The 17,690-nt window shown below is 37.1% G+C and overlaps 1 protein-coding gene across 7 annotated transcripts in view; it reads left to right on the top strand.

The window, feature by feature from the left end:
- PPP1R9A (protein phosphatase 1 regulatory subunit 9A) overlaps positions 1-17,690 on the top strand; it is a 139,603-nt gene that overhangs the window by 95,506 nt on the left and 26,407 nt on the right. For all 7 annotated transcript variants that reach the window (XR_007630219.1, XM_050327092.1, XM_050327083.1 and 4 more), the window contains 5 exons: positions 410-545; positions 8,758-8,913; positions 14,060-14,113; positions 15,940-16,169; positions 17,510-17,606. Coding sequence is in view for 6 of the 7 variants with exons in the window: in XM_050327092.1 (XP_050183049.1) it covers positions 410-545; positions 8,758-8,913; positions 14,060-14,113; positions 15,940-16,169; positions 17,510-17,606 (673 nt within the window). In the remaining variant the exon portion in view is untranslated. The remainder of the gene's footprint in view (positions 1-409; positions 546-8,757; positions 8,914-14,059; positions 14,114-15,939; positions 16,170-17,509; positions 17,607-17,690) is intronic.

Below are 17,690 nucleotides of genomic sequence, written 5' to 3'. Positions count from 1 at the left end.
ATAAGCTGCCAGAAGTGCACCTTGTGCTGTTACTGTGCATCTGTAACGTTGAAATAATTGCAGCCTTCTGGGAAATACATGACTCTAAAGGGAATGGAAGTGATGATGCTTTTTAAGAACATTGTTCTGCTCTAGGTCTGTGTCTGTAACTACCTAAGTTTGGAGTGAAGGCTTTAGTGGTCACTTCTATTTTCCCCTTTCTTTCATATGACCAGACCTGTCATGTTCTGATCCCTCCTAGTCCTGCACACAGTGCCCTTCTGACAAACGTCATCCACAGAACATATTTGAAACAATTGCAGCTACATATCTTTGGAGAAAAAGGCTACCCTCTGTACTAGACACAACTAAAATGGTAGAACTTTGGTAAACAATAGGAGTAATATTTTTTCACTAATGTTTTGTATAGGTTTGTAATTGGACGAGAAAAACCGGGACAAGTGAGTGAGGTTGCGCAGCTGATTAGCCAAACTCTAGAACAAGAACGCCGCCAGAGAGAGCTGCTGGAGCAGCATTATGCACAGTATGATGCAGATGATGATGAGGTAACAGAATGCCTAGAGTTTCACTATTTGGTGTTTTTTATTGTTCCATTTTCTATTCCTAACTCCTTCTTTTTAATTATCACTTAGAGGTCAGCTTCTGGACCTCTCCATTACCTTTGCTGCTGATTTTTACAGATTGATGATGAATCTTATTTGAAGAACAAAGTTACAGGAAGGCTTTTCATCATGGATTTCATGTTTTGTGCCAGAAGAGCAAATAGCAAATTGGTTGATGCTTCTGTAATCATTGCTCTTCCTCTGAAAGCATATACCTTTCTGAAATAAGGGAATAAAGGTTGTTTAATTGTGCACTGAAACATTAGATTTTTGTGAAAACTGGTAGAAGTTGCCTTCTAACTTTTAGAGGGTTGAGGAAGTTTTAGACCTTTCTTTTTTTTTCTGGAAGAAGTGACATTCTTCTTAATTCAGACCATTTTCTGAAAATTCTGGCTAAGACCCCTCCTTCCACACACTGTTTTTTGTTTCTGTGTGAACAGATATTCCACAGGATAGAGAGTTACTCTAGCTTATATAGTGTATTCATGTTCACATACAGTGCCTAATGTCCCAATGCAATGGTTTTGAAACTAACAACTTCATGCAGGAGATTTTCCATAATTTCTTTGCATTCTCTTAAAATTCCTAATATGCCTAAATACCAAGATACTTGGAAAGATTAATGAGAGAGCTTTTTCAGAGAATACTGTCTGTGTTACTTCTTAAATTAGCTGTTGGGTTAAGGTAAAAGGCAGTTGTTGCAATAAACTGTTTCCATATAGCCTAAGCATGCTGCCATCATTTCACGTCATCTGTTGAATAACATTATTTGAAATGTCAAATTCCACGCATTAGTGTGTTTTTGTCCTGGGCCAGATTTTTATTATATTTGTGTAAGGAAACCATAGAGAAGGGGAAGTGCATGCTATGCATTTATTTCAGTTTAGTTTTTCTTTTTGGGAAAGAAGCACTCTTGATATAAAATCAGGATACACTTGGATTTTGATACTGTTAAACTAACAATAGGTCAGAACAATCAGTAGTGTCCCAACAGACTAAGTAAAAATCCCGTCTAGCCCCAGTAATGCTTCCACTTACTTTAATTTCCACTGATATTAAAAATATTTTAATCTGTTTAAGATTAATTCTGTCACAGGGACATATTTAACTCTTCTAAATAAAATTGTACTCATCGATATACATACATATGTGTATGTGTGCCTGTGTGAGGCCATGATGGCTAGAAAATCCATATCCTCTCTGTTCACTCCTCAAACTACAGAAACATACAAGTCTTTTGTTTAGTCTAGAATTAAATTCAAGATGAGTTTCTTGAAGCAGCTCTGTTATCTCCTCAAAAACAAAATGGAGACAACTAGCCTTTGGGATAAGACTTAACCATAACTCATCACAGCGTGCTGGAGATGTCAGGGTTCGAAGGCCTGCAATACTATCTTATTGTGGACATTGTCTGATAGCTTTCATATAGGCAAGAGAGGTGTGTCCCAAGTGCCTGATGGTCAGATCTTTCTCAGTTTGCAGGTGTGGGGGGCTGAAGGGAGACCCGTGTGAGTAATTGATGTGTCACACCTTTTACCTATAGGTCAAATCCACCTGCAAAAATCTCAAAGGTTTGTGTTTCTTACCTTCATCCACCATACAGGGGTGTTACTCAAGATCAGGCAAGAAAAAAATGTTGCTAAAACCATATATATCAATACTAAACCTTGTAGTACTTCAGCCTTCGGTAGGGATTGTTGCTGTGAGGATGCTTATGGTGACAGTGTCATACTGATGACCGTGCAAGTGTTTCTCAGTAGAACAGTGAAAGAGGACAAGAATGAATAGGTATGAGTAGGTCTCAGGTACCTTTTGTGATGGGTCTTGTTGTCCTGTTCACTGCATACGTTTTTAACACAAAAATACTAGATACACAAAGTGTTTTCTGCTGGTAGAATCTTTGAATCATAGAGAATTTTCCCCTGATTTTTCCCTAATTAAGAGAGTTAAAGTTATCTTCTCTTATTGTAGCACTACATTGAGGATGATGAACATCTCTGTGACCATGACATGTGCTTTTTGGGCGTTAGTGTTTGCAGTGCAAAGGGGACTCTTGTGCAGTATTTGAGGAAAGGAGGAAGAAGAAAGGAAAAGATATCTAGCAGGGGAGATCCAAATGATCTCATCAGTGATTACTTTTGGAAGAAGGAATTAGGTCTGAGAGCAAATCAAGTACTTGGGATCATTGAAGATTGTACCCTTTTCCTACTTGATGCCATATATATATTGAGAATATATATTTGGGACACAGGTGATAAGCATTATCAGAATAGTGCTGGGGTTTAGTTACTAAATGCAGTTACTAGTATGCAATGCAGTGTGTTTCCTTGCTTAATTAAGAGACTTACCATAAATAGATTTTATTGGGAACCTACAGTAACCCTGAATATTTTTTTTTTTTTGGTCACCTGACTATGCCATCCAAGTAAACTCACAAAACTTGTACCATTCCCAGACAACTGACATGATGTTAGCTATGATCTAATGCACATTAGCCACAGTTCAAAGACATTTTTGGTCACCACAAGCACTTCTGCTCCATTTACTGTCAAATACGAGTATTACTACTTTGAGCTTACCTTGCTGTGTGAGAACAAATGTGGCAGAGTTTATGTTGCTCTATGCCAGACACCACTGCCAGCCCTGCATTCTTTGTCTCTGGTAAGCAGGGCTTCTTTTGGGCAAGAAAATTCCAGTTTACAATGTCTGAATGAATGTTTACAAATGTACAAAAAACTCTACCCTTTTGAGTCCGTTTCATCAAATTGTGATTCTGACTGCATGGAGTTCAGGAGTGTTTGGATTGCCAGTGTAAGTTTTGCATTGAGGTAGCAGAGATTTATACAGGATTTACTCAATCTCAGGGTTACCAAACCATCCTATTCATTTTCTTACAGTCCTTAAACTATGGTAACATGGATCTCCAGGTACAGAGCTGAACCCTCCTTTGAGACTGCCAAATGCTGAGGCTCAGAGATTTTACTACAAGGACAGCAATAACCTGTCTGTTTTCCAGAGCAGGAAATAAGTGATCTGTGTTTGAGTCCTGGAGTCACTGCACATGACTGTTTGCTAGAGCTGGTCAAATCAAAGGAAGAGAGTATGTGCCAGGCATGTACAAGTTCTGGTGTTTTATCTTGCTGTGCCACCAGCTGGCTGGATTTCTTCTGTTTTGAAACTGCTTACAGTCTTCATAGCCCAAGGAGCATCTAGGTGTTTTAGAAGAATCCAAGTTCCTTAAGAAAGCAGCATTTTGAGATAGTTTTGATTTCTGCCAGCCAGTCGACACTGGACTTGAGTTAGATACTAAATTCAGAGACACTTCCCATTCCATTGCCTTGCAGAAATCTTACATGACAGCCATTTTTTGGGAAAGATTCACACTAACAGACAGGATGTTTTTACAATACATATCATTTACTAAATAAATAAGACTGAAGAAAACATAACTTACTGTATAAATGCCCTGCATTCCTGCATTTGAGAACCTGCTGTTACCATGGGCTGCAGGTTGTCACAGGGTTACAGGATGCTTTCAGATGCTCCTTCATGAAAGTTTTTGCATGGAAACACTAAACCCTTGTGCAGAACTGATGAACACTAAAAGAAAAGTGATGCTCACAGTGGAATCTGTGCAAAGACTAACAGGATAAATGTGCAGTAGCTCACAATTTGTTGTTAAGCTCCCACGAGCCAGTAGTACCAGTTATTTCTCGACTATGATGTATGATAGGCAGTGTTGGCATTTCCTGATGTGCTAACTTCTATAAAACTGGGAGAGTATGTTGCCTCTAGATAGCCTGTTGCTATCTAGCTTCCTAAAGTCTCATATCCTTTTGATTTGTTGTATTCTGTCAGAGAATAAAGCTCAAGGGCTTTGAAGTAGGCACTGTCTTTGTATTTCCTACTTAATGTGCTAAGTATGACCTGAATCTGTATCCTTGACTAAACCCTTTTGAATTCCATGTGTTAACACAGTGTTCTGTGCACATGAGTCAAACTCTGACATTTCTTGGAATTTTAATTTGGACTTGGCATTATCTTCTTCATGTTCTGCAGTGAGTGACAAAGTCACATAAAGCAGATGACCTGTTCCCCTGAAGGCTGCATATGGTGATGCAGAATGTGAAATTAATAACGTATTCCAGAATTCTGTTCACTGTTCAGTAGTTTAATTCAAGTGATGTTTTAATATATTTTAATATCATTAATAGTCATGAATATTTGTTTCGTTTTAAATTCTCATTCATCAGGACATTCTGAGAGCAAAGCAGCATTGGAACCATTGAAGAAAATCTTGACACATGCAAAAAGAAAAATGTTGCAGTGTGCTTGAGTGTTTAACACCCAAAGAATACATTTGCTAAACCAGAGAGTATGGTTTTTTCCAACATCATTAATATGACACACTCCCGTAAAAGCAATGATTAAACTATACCATTATATTTTTCTTCGCTCTTTTGAAAGCATTAAGTATAAGCCATCAAAAAAAATCAAATGAAGAGATGGGCTTGAGTTATTTTTATAGTTCTTCAAATGGTGTTCCCTGATTGTGGGAGAGTTTCAGCAGGAACAAAAGATGTAGCTTGATGCAGCCTTTGTTATGGTGATTTGGGGAAGGCCTGTCTGCATTATCCTGGCTGGTGCTGTTGCTCCTTCTTTCTGCTTGGGAGTGTTAGGCCTATTTCAGAAATTCACAAGGCAGTTAAACAATGCAAGCAGCACATTTTCCATGTACAAGTGGAAAATTGCAACTCATGTTGATAATTTCATGCTATTAGCTGTGATAGCATATACCAAAATGAAATGGCTAATATCAGAAGCTGTTGCTTTGGATGGGATAAGCTTAAGCTCTAGGTGCTACTGAAATGAGAAATATGCCTTTTGCATGGATGAATTTTGCTCAGCAACACAGAATGAAGAGTCTGAGGTTTTCCTTCAAGAACATGTAAGTTTTCATTGATTATTGAATAAAAAATACTATTGTTGTCGTCAGCTAAGAAAACAAAAGGTATTGCAGGAAACCTCAGGGAGTTACAATAACAACTGTTCCCTTGCAGAGCTTTGATATTTTGAACTAGTATAAATTTTTTCTGTGCCTTGCTGCTTCATGTAAAATACTGAATTTCCCATTCTAACTTACTGGCATAGCGTCTGAACAACCTTCTGGTAGATTCATGTGAGACAAAAGTCAGCAGAGATAATTCTTTTCAGGGAAAGTATGTTCCGTGTAAATTATGATGTATATTTTCGTAATGTACACATTGGTTCTTTTGAACCTGTAATTTGTTTTTCATGTGACTATAAGATTAAGTCCCTGCCTTTTGAAGATGAAAACAAAAATCCCATTTATTTCTGTGTTCTGTAATGTGTTTGTGTTGTCCTACTGTCTTGTTTACCTGAGCAGTGCTTTGCTTTGACAACTACTTTTTTCATTAATTGAAGCAAAAATGACTGTGCTCATTGACACTCATTATGTACAATTTGAAGCAAGATTTTCCTTGTGTTCATTTTTAGCTTCCTGATGTTCCTCTCCAAACACTCGGGCTCCTGAGCCCAGTTGAATATTGCCTGCTCTTGAATTTTTTCCCAATAATTTAGTCCTTCATGTGTGTTAATTTTTCTTTTTGTATCCAGTAATTCTTTTTAGTTTAAGTCTTTGGAGAAGTCAGTTTTAACTAAATTCATCTGTTTTATTTTTTTGCCAAAATGATAAATGTGATTTGGATTTTGCATTAAATTAATATTTTCCTTTAAAATGCACTTGTAGCTGAGCTAAACCTGGGTACTTTTATGTAAATAAGGCATGAATTTACTGGTTAATGATCCTGTTTCTGCCACCTCTTTGCATGCTTCAGAGATTTCCTTGACACTGCTAATGGACCTGCCAAGATGGTTTTTTAACTTAGAAACTATAACTGTGTAGTAAGTTAGGGATTTTTCGGGGAGAGTGACTGCAGAATTAGCAGTCCATGGACTGTTAGTATTTTGTCCCCACAATAATTCATTTCACTGAAATCTTGCTGGAATTTTAAGAGTTAGTTGTTCTGCTTCTGGTTGCCCTAATGGTATGTAAAGGTAGTGTTATGCTCCTGGAAAAAGCCAGGGGAGTTAGTAGCCAAATTTTCTGTTTAGACAGGAATTGCAAATAGCCACAGGGAATAAAATAGAAACAGAAGTTACTACAGGTGTAGTGTAACAGAAGATTTTTTTGTGTCTGTGTGAGATCTAGACATACAGAATGATAAACTTAATTTCAGGTGGTTTTTTGTTTAGTTTTAATGCTTACATGCCTGAAAACTCTAGTGAGATGGATTATGTTGTTTTTTGCTTCTCTTTTAAGAAGTAAAACCAGCTACTAATCTTTTTTGTTGAAGACTACTGTGATTCTTAGTCATAGATTCTTAGTACATATGAAGTATATAAAGTAAATGGATACTGTTTGTTTCACTGGAGAATATGTTACTATTTACAGAAGCAGAGAGAGTTCACCTGAAAAGTGCCCCACTTTACAGTGATTTTTAAATATGGATGGGTTGTGCATGTTGGTGACTTACATTCTTTTTGGTAGTTCTTTTACGGTCAGAAAATTTTACTGAATAATGTTATGCCTTGTGATCACATGCCTTCTATGTGTTTTGGCTTACTTTATTTTTTAAAAACTTCAGTGGTTTAAAAAAAAAGAATACAGATTTTTCATGATCTTTAGAGGTCCATCCTAACTCAAAACTGTTCTGTGATTCTTCCTGCTACTTCTCAAAGAAATGGTAATGTTTTATTGCAGATATATCACCTTGTTACTGGATGCATACTTGTATCTTTTCTACCTGTGTGTACTTGTGTGTGCACATAGATTTAACATGCTTCCATGCACTGCTTTTTACCTGAGAGAGATTCACATAAGCCTTAACAAAGTCTAGGAAACTAAATTAAGGTAGGAAGCTGGGATTTGAACTATTGTTCAAACATTTGAGTCCTTACCTGTTATTTTGAGAAGACCTTTTGTCAAAAATAATGACAATAATAGACAATTTTAGCACTAGAGGGAATATATTTCTTCATCTCAGGAACTGAAAGCTCATGAGCAAAAACCTAAGTAGTTCTTTCAAAATTTTGGTGGTGTTACTGTATAAATATAAGAAGGACTGCACTCCTTCCCCCACCCCTCCTTTTCCATGTATTTATTGAGTCCCAAGCTTTATAAATCCAGATGTGGCCCTGAGGGAAGTGTTTGCTTTATAAGGTGTTTGCATAGTCATTTGCACAGTCATTTGCACAGCCAGCAGACCAGCTGTGATCCATAAGCCACGTGCTCCAGCTTCCAGAGGGAGCCCCACAGAAGTGAGGTGGTACCATCCACCTTAGGTATGGGGAGAGATGAGCACAGGCATATGTGCAAGAGATTGTCTGGGCAACTGGGGGTTCAATATTGCAAGCCTTTTCAATATTGTTTTATTTTGTTTACTGTTCAGCTTATGATTTTTTAAAATTCTGTTTTGTCAGCAAATTGTACACAGCTCATGGTTTACCAACCCAAGAAAAACCACTTTTTTGTTTAAAACTAGCTCAAAGCAGCTCCTTATTCAGGATGAACTCTGATTTCAGTCTCTGAACTTGTCTCTGACACTCAGTTTCTTTTTCCTATTGTTGTCTTTCTGTGTGGGTGTGACTTTTCTGTCATTAATTTGTTTGTAAATAACAAACTAATGAATTTTCAAATTCACCGTGGAGTGTTACTGGAGAATTACTTCCTCCAGGTGACTTTACAAAAGACTAATCAAGATCCTGTTGGTCCTATTCTTTTATTTCTGTTTGGAAAAGATTTCTTGTTAAATCTGAAATAAATTTGGAGGGTTCTTCATTTGGAAAAGAGGTCTCACTTGGAAAACGAAACCACTGAAATACAGAACCAGTAATGCTTAAGAACTAAATTCTTAGTGCTTAAGACACCGTTTTCTCTCTTAATGCACTGCAGTACTACTGTGGAGTTGTATTTTGCCTGGTAGGATTCATAAGTACTGGGGTTATAGTCAAAGAAAAAGATAACCTTTTTTGTCTGCAGAATGCTGGCTTTGCACAGTAGCTTAATTATTCTTTGAACAGTCTCTGTCTAATTAGAGGATAACTGGAATTTCTTAAATGCTATAAAATTAAGACAGGGGAATATGCTACAGATGAAGAAGATGAAGACATGGGACCTGTCCTTCCAGGAGGTGACATGGCTATTGAAGTGTTCGATCTCCCTGAAAATGATGAAATGTTCTCCCCTAGTGATGTGGACACCAGCAAACTTGCTCATAAGTTCAAAGAGGTAAGTTATAGGTCAGAAAATACTCCTGAAGTACCACACTGAATTACATTTCTAGTCATCCCATTGCTCAGAGCTTGTTTTTTCTCATGAAAACTAGAGTTGATTTCTAGCTATTTGTATCTTAGTACTTCTGAACTATTCAAAAATTTCTACTTAAAAGAAGTGGAACTGTTCTTTGGAGTTGTTTTGGCATCAGTTTTCAGGTGACTGTTGTACTGGTGGTGGATAATTTATGAATAAACTTTTTAGTACAGAAGTTATTCTGCCTCAGCACTTAGTTTGACAAGGAAGTCAAAGTGCAAGTTAATTCATTACTAGCAGATTGCTGGAGTTTGGGGTGAGTGTTTCTTTTGTAGGATTTAGTTTATTGGTTGGTTGGTTCGTTGATTTTGGGTTTTGTAAGATTCCAAGAAAAGATGATCAGGAAAACCAGACAGCAGATGTTAAATTTCAGTGAAAAGGGACATGTGGAGCTTATCCTATACCATTACACAGCACCTCATCACTGTACAGCGGTGTCATATGTTTAGCCATGTGTTTAGGAAGATGCCGTATTGGGGAAGCAGGCATATTTTAAACTTGTGTTTTACTGGACTCTGTGGTTACAGAGTTTGTATAGCATCCAACTGTACTTAAAGTGTGGCTTGAATCAGTGGTGTTCATTGTGGTCATTGAATTGATTTAACTTCACGTAACAAAGTTCTGAGAGACATTTCTTCTGTATTTTAGTCTGTGCTTCTGACGTGGTTTCTTTTTGAGCTTTCCTGAATTCTGATGCAAATAATGGTATGAAACAACGGATTTATCTAAGCTCACAGTAATGGGTTGAGTGATGGCAGTAAGGAACTTTTTTTTTGGAATACAGGAAGATGGAAGGGTTGAAAGTAGCCAGAACCTCGTAGGATATTTCAGTAGCAGAACCTGGGCCCTCAAAGGAGTTTTAGAATGCTGAGACTCCCCTTTTTGTCCTTCTTCACTTCTCCTCTCCTCTTCCCTCCACTTAAACCAGATATTTTAGCATCTATAAATATGTTGCTCCTACTCTCTAGTGAGAGTAATGTATGGAAAGTTAATGAGCAACCAGTTTCTCTCTTTTCTGCTGATAGTCTTTTCAGCCTTTGTGCCTACTGTTATTCATCAGTATTTCCAGAAGTTTTTTTACTTTAGTTAAATTATAATTTTCTCACTCCATATTTCAAGTTCCAGGCTCTTACACATATTAGTAGAACAGTTTACTTAATTTTCTAATACTTTGTATTACACATGTTAATACTTTCTCAAAGTGGTGGGAAGATGCTACCATTCTACGCATGCCAGTGGGAGTGCCGAGGCCACGCAAACCACAGATGCAGTGATGGGCAAGAGAGCCTTTGAATACATTACAAGTAAAAATATGCTTGAATATAGTTTCCATAAACTTGGGCTACTGCCATACTTGAGCTTGTCCAAACTGATTTGAAGCTATTTACAGACCTGTGTGATGTAATGGCCTCAAAACGCTGGTGTAGAGGAGACCAGATGAAGGTACTTTGGGATCCTCAAGTGTAAGTGCAGCTGAGAGCCTGAGAAGAAAACATTAAATGCTCCTGCATAAGAGCAGACTCTTTCTCACTGGCCCACGCAGTTACCGCTGTTACGAGCATGCCACTTCTGTTTCACTGCTTGTATTCAACAGTACACAGCTGTGTTTTGTTGGCTGATGCAGAGTGAGTACATGTATTTTTCTTGGTATTTGCCCTGAATTCTTTAAACACTAGAGGACTTGTTCACGATCACGCTGCACAAGCCCACACAGTGTTTTCTGGAATTGTATTTAAAGAACAACTGTTCTTTCTTGTTCTTACTCCAGAGATTAATGAAAGTATTAAACAAGTGGGTAGGACATAATCTTTAAGCATAATAGTTTGACCTAATTAGTTGAATTCAGTCCTTGCAATGAAAAATGTGCTCACGTGTTCTGAGAGCACTCCTATTTGAAATGCCTTGCTTTTGGAATGAAAGAAGAGAGATGGGCATTCCTGGGTGAATCACTGTACTTCTGCAAATCTTGTTTTCCTGGCTGTAGAACAGAAAAGTGCGACTGATTTTTCTTAACTGCTTTGAGAGAGCTAGAAACTTTATTTTAACTGTGATGATTGAAGAGAGACATGTTTTGTAGGGGGAAGGGACATCTTATGTAGGAATTTGTTATTATATTTCATGTCTTAAGTATATGAAAAATAGATTGTCATTATATGCAAAAAATATATAATCATTATGTAAAAGTTGTCATGGAGATTATTAGATTCTATTGCATACCTTCCTCCCCAATGTACACATGATATTTTAACATTTGCTAGCCTTTCATCCTGTTCTACGCTTTGCAGTCTTAGATTAATTCAATCCATTTTTGCTCTAAAAGTTATTTTTTATGAGAATTTTTATTGTTTTGAAGAAAATCAGCTTTTCAAGACATATTTGAGTAGGAAATGTGCCAAAAATTACTCAAAATGTCCTTGTTAAAATGAAACCATCACAATTTTATATTGACTTAAAAAACATAAAAATACAAAATAGAATGTGGCAAGAATTTGTCTGGCATTATATAGAACATGGAATAAAGATTCTGATCCCCTTTTAGTAAACTTTCGTAAAAAAATTTAACTATGGAGTCCAGATTTGTTTGGCAAATAGTTGACCTTCCCTGTTGTTTAGTCTAACCTATAAATGTGTTAGTATTTGTCACCTATTCTGCAAACATAATTAGTTCTTTTAAAAAAAGTACATATCCAGCTACACATTCGTCAGTTCAGCAGAAAAGCATCTTTTTTTTTGTTTCTGCCTCAGTGGGATCTGCTGTACCGTGTACTGATTCAATGATCTGACTGGGTGCTCAGTATTTATTTTTTTAACTTAATAACAGAGAGCATAAAAATAACTGTTGGAACTATCTGTACCTGAGCAAATCGTCATTTATACAACAATTTGGAGTTTATTTGTATGTAACAATAAGCTCTTTTAAGTGCTCCTTATGGATCTGTGGGGGTTTAGCAGAGATGGGAATGGACTATCAGCAGGTAGCCTAAGGGTTTTAGTCTTGGTTTTTTGATTTCATTAATAAGTCTACAAAGGGAAAAATTTAGCTCATCCATTCTTCCCCTGATTTTATCTCATCCCAGAACAATGAGGTAGCAGAACTAAGCAGTAGCCTGGGCATTTGTAAACACCATAACATTTTTAGATGGTTCTTTGGCAATTTTTCACTACTCACAGGAAAGGAATGAGAAAAAGCAGTTCTCATTCTCTGAAAATTGCAGATCAGAGATTGGATTGAGTGAGCTCAAAAATTGCAAGTAACCTCTTTCAAATTCTAATTAACATATCTCCTTAGTTTCCTCTAATATGTATAATTAGAAAAAGGTACATGTCCTTCTCAGCTTCCTGGCCTACTGAGTGCAGTAGCTTCACTGGCCAATTCTTGCTCTTAACATCAGCTCCAGGGCTGCTGACTGTGCCATTTCCAGCTGCACTGGTATCTCTCCTTGCTGGACCAGTAGCCTTGCTCTCCTGTGGCACTTCCTCGGGAACTGTGTGATCCATGGGTTAGCTGCACGCTCTGGACAGGTTCAATCTGGTCCCTTGCTCATTCCACCTGCCAGTGTGCCTGGTGTGCCTCCACATCCTGCATTTCTGCAAGCTGTCACAGTCAGTGCCTGGTTTCATTTGAAATGAAATCTTACATCTGCTCTCACTGAGCACATGAAAATTTGTAACACTTTTCAGTGCAAAGTCAAAAAGGAAGTGTAAGTAACATATGATCTTGGGGACTAGAAGTGCTTACAGTCTCCTGTGAAGACAGCAACTGCAAAATGAGTGTTGGAAAGAAGATTCCTAAAGTGTTCCTCAGATGGAACTGGTTAAGTTGGTATCTCCTTTATTCTGTCCAATTAGATCAATGGAGGCTAGTTTGCAAACCAGACTGCTTCTGAGAGCATGCATTTCCTATGCCACAAGAGGGGCATTCAAGAGGCTTCATGAAACGGGAATTTCTAAATAAGCTCAGCCTTTCTCAGAGATACTTGTATGGATCAGCTCTGCGATAGCTCCTCTTATTTTGAAAAATTTGTCCTCTCTTCCAGAAGAATTTATCCTTTGAATTATTTGCACAGTTTTACTAACAGCCTGGTCTTCAAGAACGTAGCCTTGGCTTCACCAGAGATGATAGCTTCTGGTTCAGTACAATGCCCGTCATTTCTATTTGCATTAGGGTTATGCAGTTGAAGCTGCAGTTCAGTTCATACTTCAGAGTGTTCTTGGAGGCTGTGGATAGCAGACCTTTGTGGTAAAATTAAAGGTGTTTCAGAACATTGCATATTACACTCAAAATAATAACTATACCCTTTCACAGGATCAGAGTATTGTAGGTTAGTACAAAAGAAATCCCCTGTTAAGTGTGTAGGGGGATGCCAGGTCCTCCCCACCAATCCTTTCACTGTAGAGATCCACTGCTGTTGTGGCACACTGCTTGGTGGTGTAACTACAATCTTTAGCACGCTGCTGGGGCTGTTAATCTGCTTGCAATCATTTTGTGTGCTTGAATGCTGTTGCTGTTATTTACAGTTTCCCTGTGTTACTGCTCTCATTTGAGATTAACTGACTTGAGCAGAATAACACCAGCTAATCGGGGAGAAGTTTACCTTTTTTTCTTGCATGAAATAAATGTGTGGAATCTTCCCTCAAGGCTTTCCTGAGTTCTTGAGTTGTTAAATCACTTATTTCCATATTTGCTTTTTTGTAACGTGCCTGCTTTAATCAATGCAGTGGGACTTTCCGACAGCACTGGGACGTATTTCACATTCACATCAGAGGAGAGCAAAGCCCAGCAGGATAATATCTATTTTTTTTAAGCATAAGACATTTCGTTTTGCTAAACAGATTGGATGTTCTGATTTGAAATTATGAGTGGTTAAACGGCATCCTATCTTTAATTAGGTTGCACAGACTGAGTCATTTTGCAAGCTAGACATTTTAATTTACAATCTACTGCACTGCAGCACTCTTCAGGGCCTTCTGCTATGTAATAAGGTATTCAACTTGCAGCACAGGCTTAAAAATATCGGAGTACTCTCTGTGACTTCCCTTGTTTATTTTATATTTTCAATTCTAGTTGCAAATCAAACATGCAGTTACAGAAGCTGAAATTCAGAAGCTGAAGACAAAGGTAAGAATCAATATATGGTTAATACATATAATACAGTTTTCTTCGTACAAAATCAAATCTGAAGACGTATGTGGGTGGAGAAGTCAACATCCTTACAGAAGGCTGATTAAGAAACACAGTGGCTCAGCTAAATCTTGTCTTAGTTTATATTCTATATTCAAAGTTTCGAGTAAAATCTTAAGTGCTGCTATTAAGAGAAACTTCCAACTTTTGCAGCTTCAATTAAACATACATTTTAAGGGGTATCTTTGTGACCAAATAGCAGATTTCTTGTTTTAAAATTCAAATGCATTTTCTCAGGTTTTAAAATTGTATTTGGATTGAATATTCAAGTCCAAGTTAGTAGGTTTTTTATTTACCAGTGATGTTAAAGTATCCTGTTTATGCTACTTTGCTTTTTTTTACATTTTAAAAAAACCTGACCTGTTTAAATGTATTTAATAGACATTATTTTTTATATACAGAAGAAAAAGTGTTGTTATATCTTGTTGCAGTTCTCTTCAAAAGTTACTCTAGAAAGGAAAAATATTACCAGTTTAAAAGAAAACATCACATAATCAGTTGCTAGTTATTAGACTGAATTTGCTATAGCAATAAAAAGGAATTGGTTTTGGTTTTTTTTGTACTAGGATAACCTTTATGGGAACTCAGCTGATAATTCAGTTGTTCAGTAATACTAGGTTTTGTAATGACATCCTGCTCTTTGAGTCTGAATACATTATAAGGGAAATAAAAAGGAGATAAATTGAACTTCAGAAAAAGATTTTAGATTATTATTTCTTTTTGGCAGCATTTGCACTCACCATGTATTTTGCACAGTGTTTATCAAATCTGCATAAATTATTGTTAAAAACAAATTTAAAGTGCAACTGTTTTCTGCAGTTCTGTAAGGACAATTTCTGTTGTAGTGTGTCAGTTCAGAAGGTCAGAAATCTTTTCTTCCTGTGCTTTCCAGTTCCAATCTAACAATTGGAGCCACACGGTCGATCCCTTGGGATTGTGCCGAGCCCCATTGACTTGATAACAACAATGCGTGGGTGTAAACGTTCATCTGTGCAAATTCATTTGCAAGATTAGGGTTAATTTGCCTTTTTGTGTTGGACCTCTTTACCTTTATTGTGTTTTCAGTAGAGCTGAAGAAAATGTGACTAGTTTAATAATATTACTAATAAAACTGCAAACAATTTTTTGTGTGTATCATCTGTGAATGCTAGCAGAACTGCCTAGAGCAAATTAAACAGTCTTGATAAGTAAAAAGGGATGTTAAGGCATTTTTTGTCTGCTGTAAATTCTGGGAGCTAAAATACACAAAGCTGCTGAACAACAGCACCAAACACTGAAACCTGCAGGTAGCTTCAGTTAGGAAGCAAAACGCCAAACACACACACACAAAAGTGGATATCAGATTCCCCCTCCCCAAAATAAGAAACATTATCGTTTTATGAAAGTGTATCAGTGCTTTATAGCTAGCACCTGAGCCACATGCATAGAGCAGAATGCATCCCTAGTGCTGACCGATTAACCCTGCACTTTGCCCGAGTACTCCACTATTGACATTTTCAAATGTCAGTCAGTCAGTCAAATAGGCTGCTATAACCCAGAGAAGCGTAGAGGCTGCACTGGAACACTGGGCAAAAGCTATACTTGGTTTTATGAGGAAGAATAATGTACGTATCAGCCTGTTTTCTTTGTCCTGGAACACTCTTTGCACTGCTAGCATATTACCAGTGTTACTAATTTACTGATTTTCACTATTCATGTTACTTGAATTAATCCTGAACGATAAGGCAGCTTTTTATGGACTGCATCTCCTCTCCTTTGTTCAGCTGCAGGCTGCTGAGAATGAGAAGGTGAGGTGGGAATTGGAGAAGACCCAGCTCCAGCAGAACATTGAGGAGAATAAGGAAAGGATGATGAAATTAGAAAGTTACTGGATTGAGGCACAAACCCTGTGTCACACGGTGAACGAGCATCTCAAGGAGACACAAAGCCAGTATCAGGCTCTGGAGAAGAAATATAACAAGGCAAAGAAATTGATCAAGGATTTTCAGCAAAAGTAAGCAGCTACACCAGGGGCAGCAAATGACTTAGTGGCCAGATAGGAAACATGTATGTGATATATTTTGAAATATGAACCTCCCCATTAAACACCTGTAATGTAAACAATATTTTCCACTTTTTTTTTTTCATTAAAAACATGGGCTCTTTATTATGGGAAAATGTTACTAGTATTCGAGCTGTAGTCATACTGTAGCTAAATAAAGACTTAGTGTGTAGTATTCCAGGTTGGAATGTTTCAGAATTACTGGATAACTCAATGTGATTACAAACAACAAAGAGTAATCATAGTAAAGCATTTGATTAGCCAGGTTTGCAGGAATTTATATTGGTATTGTGTCAGCTGGATTCATTCCTACTGTGTACTAATGTGACATGAAGAAGAATATTGTTTTGTTACATTTTACATTTTATTTTTCTTCTTGTAGATGCCAAGAATGTTTCAGCTGAATTGAGCTAACTGATGATTACCTGGCCCCTCTGTTTCATGTGGTCCTTTCTCCCTGATGGCTAGCAAAAATTATAACATATATCTTACATATATCTTCCATTGCCCAAATTCCTTTTTTTTTTCCCCAGCAACTTTTTCTACTGAAATATACTTGTTTAAAGAAGAAAACTCAAAAACATACAGCAATATCAAGTGACAACTGGGACTGCAGAAATTAATTTCCTGTCCCATTAAAAAAGGAGTTAGATTGTCAAAATGTCATTACCTGTCTTGGAATTTCAGGACTGTTCCAGAACTAGTTTGCATCTTGTCCGCTTTCTATCACAAATGTCTTTGATATTCAAAAGAAAAAGAGATAGGGAAAGTCACTGGAATGAGTTTGGATAGCCTTTCTCTTGTTATTCTGCTTTATATTAGTAGAATGTCTAGTTGTTTGTTTTAAAGTATCTCCGACTCCTAAACTGACCAAACAGATTTCCTTACAGCTTGCCAGAAAATTTGATGTGTACCTGAAAAGTTACAGACATCCTCTCTGTGAAGGAGTGCAGTCATACTCTAGTAAAACAGAGACTTTGCTCCATTTCCCACAACAGAGAACATAAACAAAAAATTTAGTTTAACTTTTTTGATGATCAGTTAGAACTGAGATTTTTTTCCAAATAAATTGCTTTTACCATTTTTGTATCATCACCTAGCATATTCACCTAGAATAATAGCTTAGGGGTTTGTCCTGATTGCAGTTTCATAGTCCTTATTAAGTAAGTGATAAATTATTTGTTAAGGACAGATTTTTCAGATGCATAGCTTAAGATTTTTCAGAACATTTTTGTTTCTGTTTAAGTCTGATTGCTTTGATGACAGCAAATACATTTTTATTTTTCTCTAAGAGAACTTGACTTCATCAAACGCCAGGAAGCTGAACGAAAGAAAATAGAAGATTTGGAGAAAGCACACCTGGCAGAGGTTCAAGGCTTGCAAGCTCGTGTGAGTAGCATTTACTCTTCTGTTTTAAGAATGAGGCTGATATAAGAAATGCCTGATATTCTGGAAAAACAACATATCTAATGG

This window comes from Myiozetetes cayanensis, unplaced genomic scaffold (assembly GCF_022539395.1).
Source record: "Myiozetetes cayanensis isolate MyiCay16 unplaced genomic scaffold, myiCay2020 scf1, whole genome shotgun sequence".
Taxonomy (NCBI): domain Eukaryota; kingdom Metazoa; phylum Chordata; class Aves; order Passeriformes; family Tyrannidae; genus Myiozetetes; species Myiozetetes cayanensis.
Note: the sequence above shows the minus strand (reverse complement) of the source record. Positions and strands in the feature narration are given on the sequence as shown.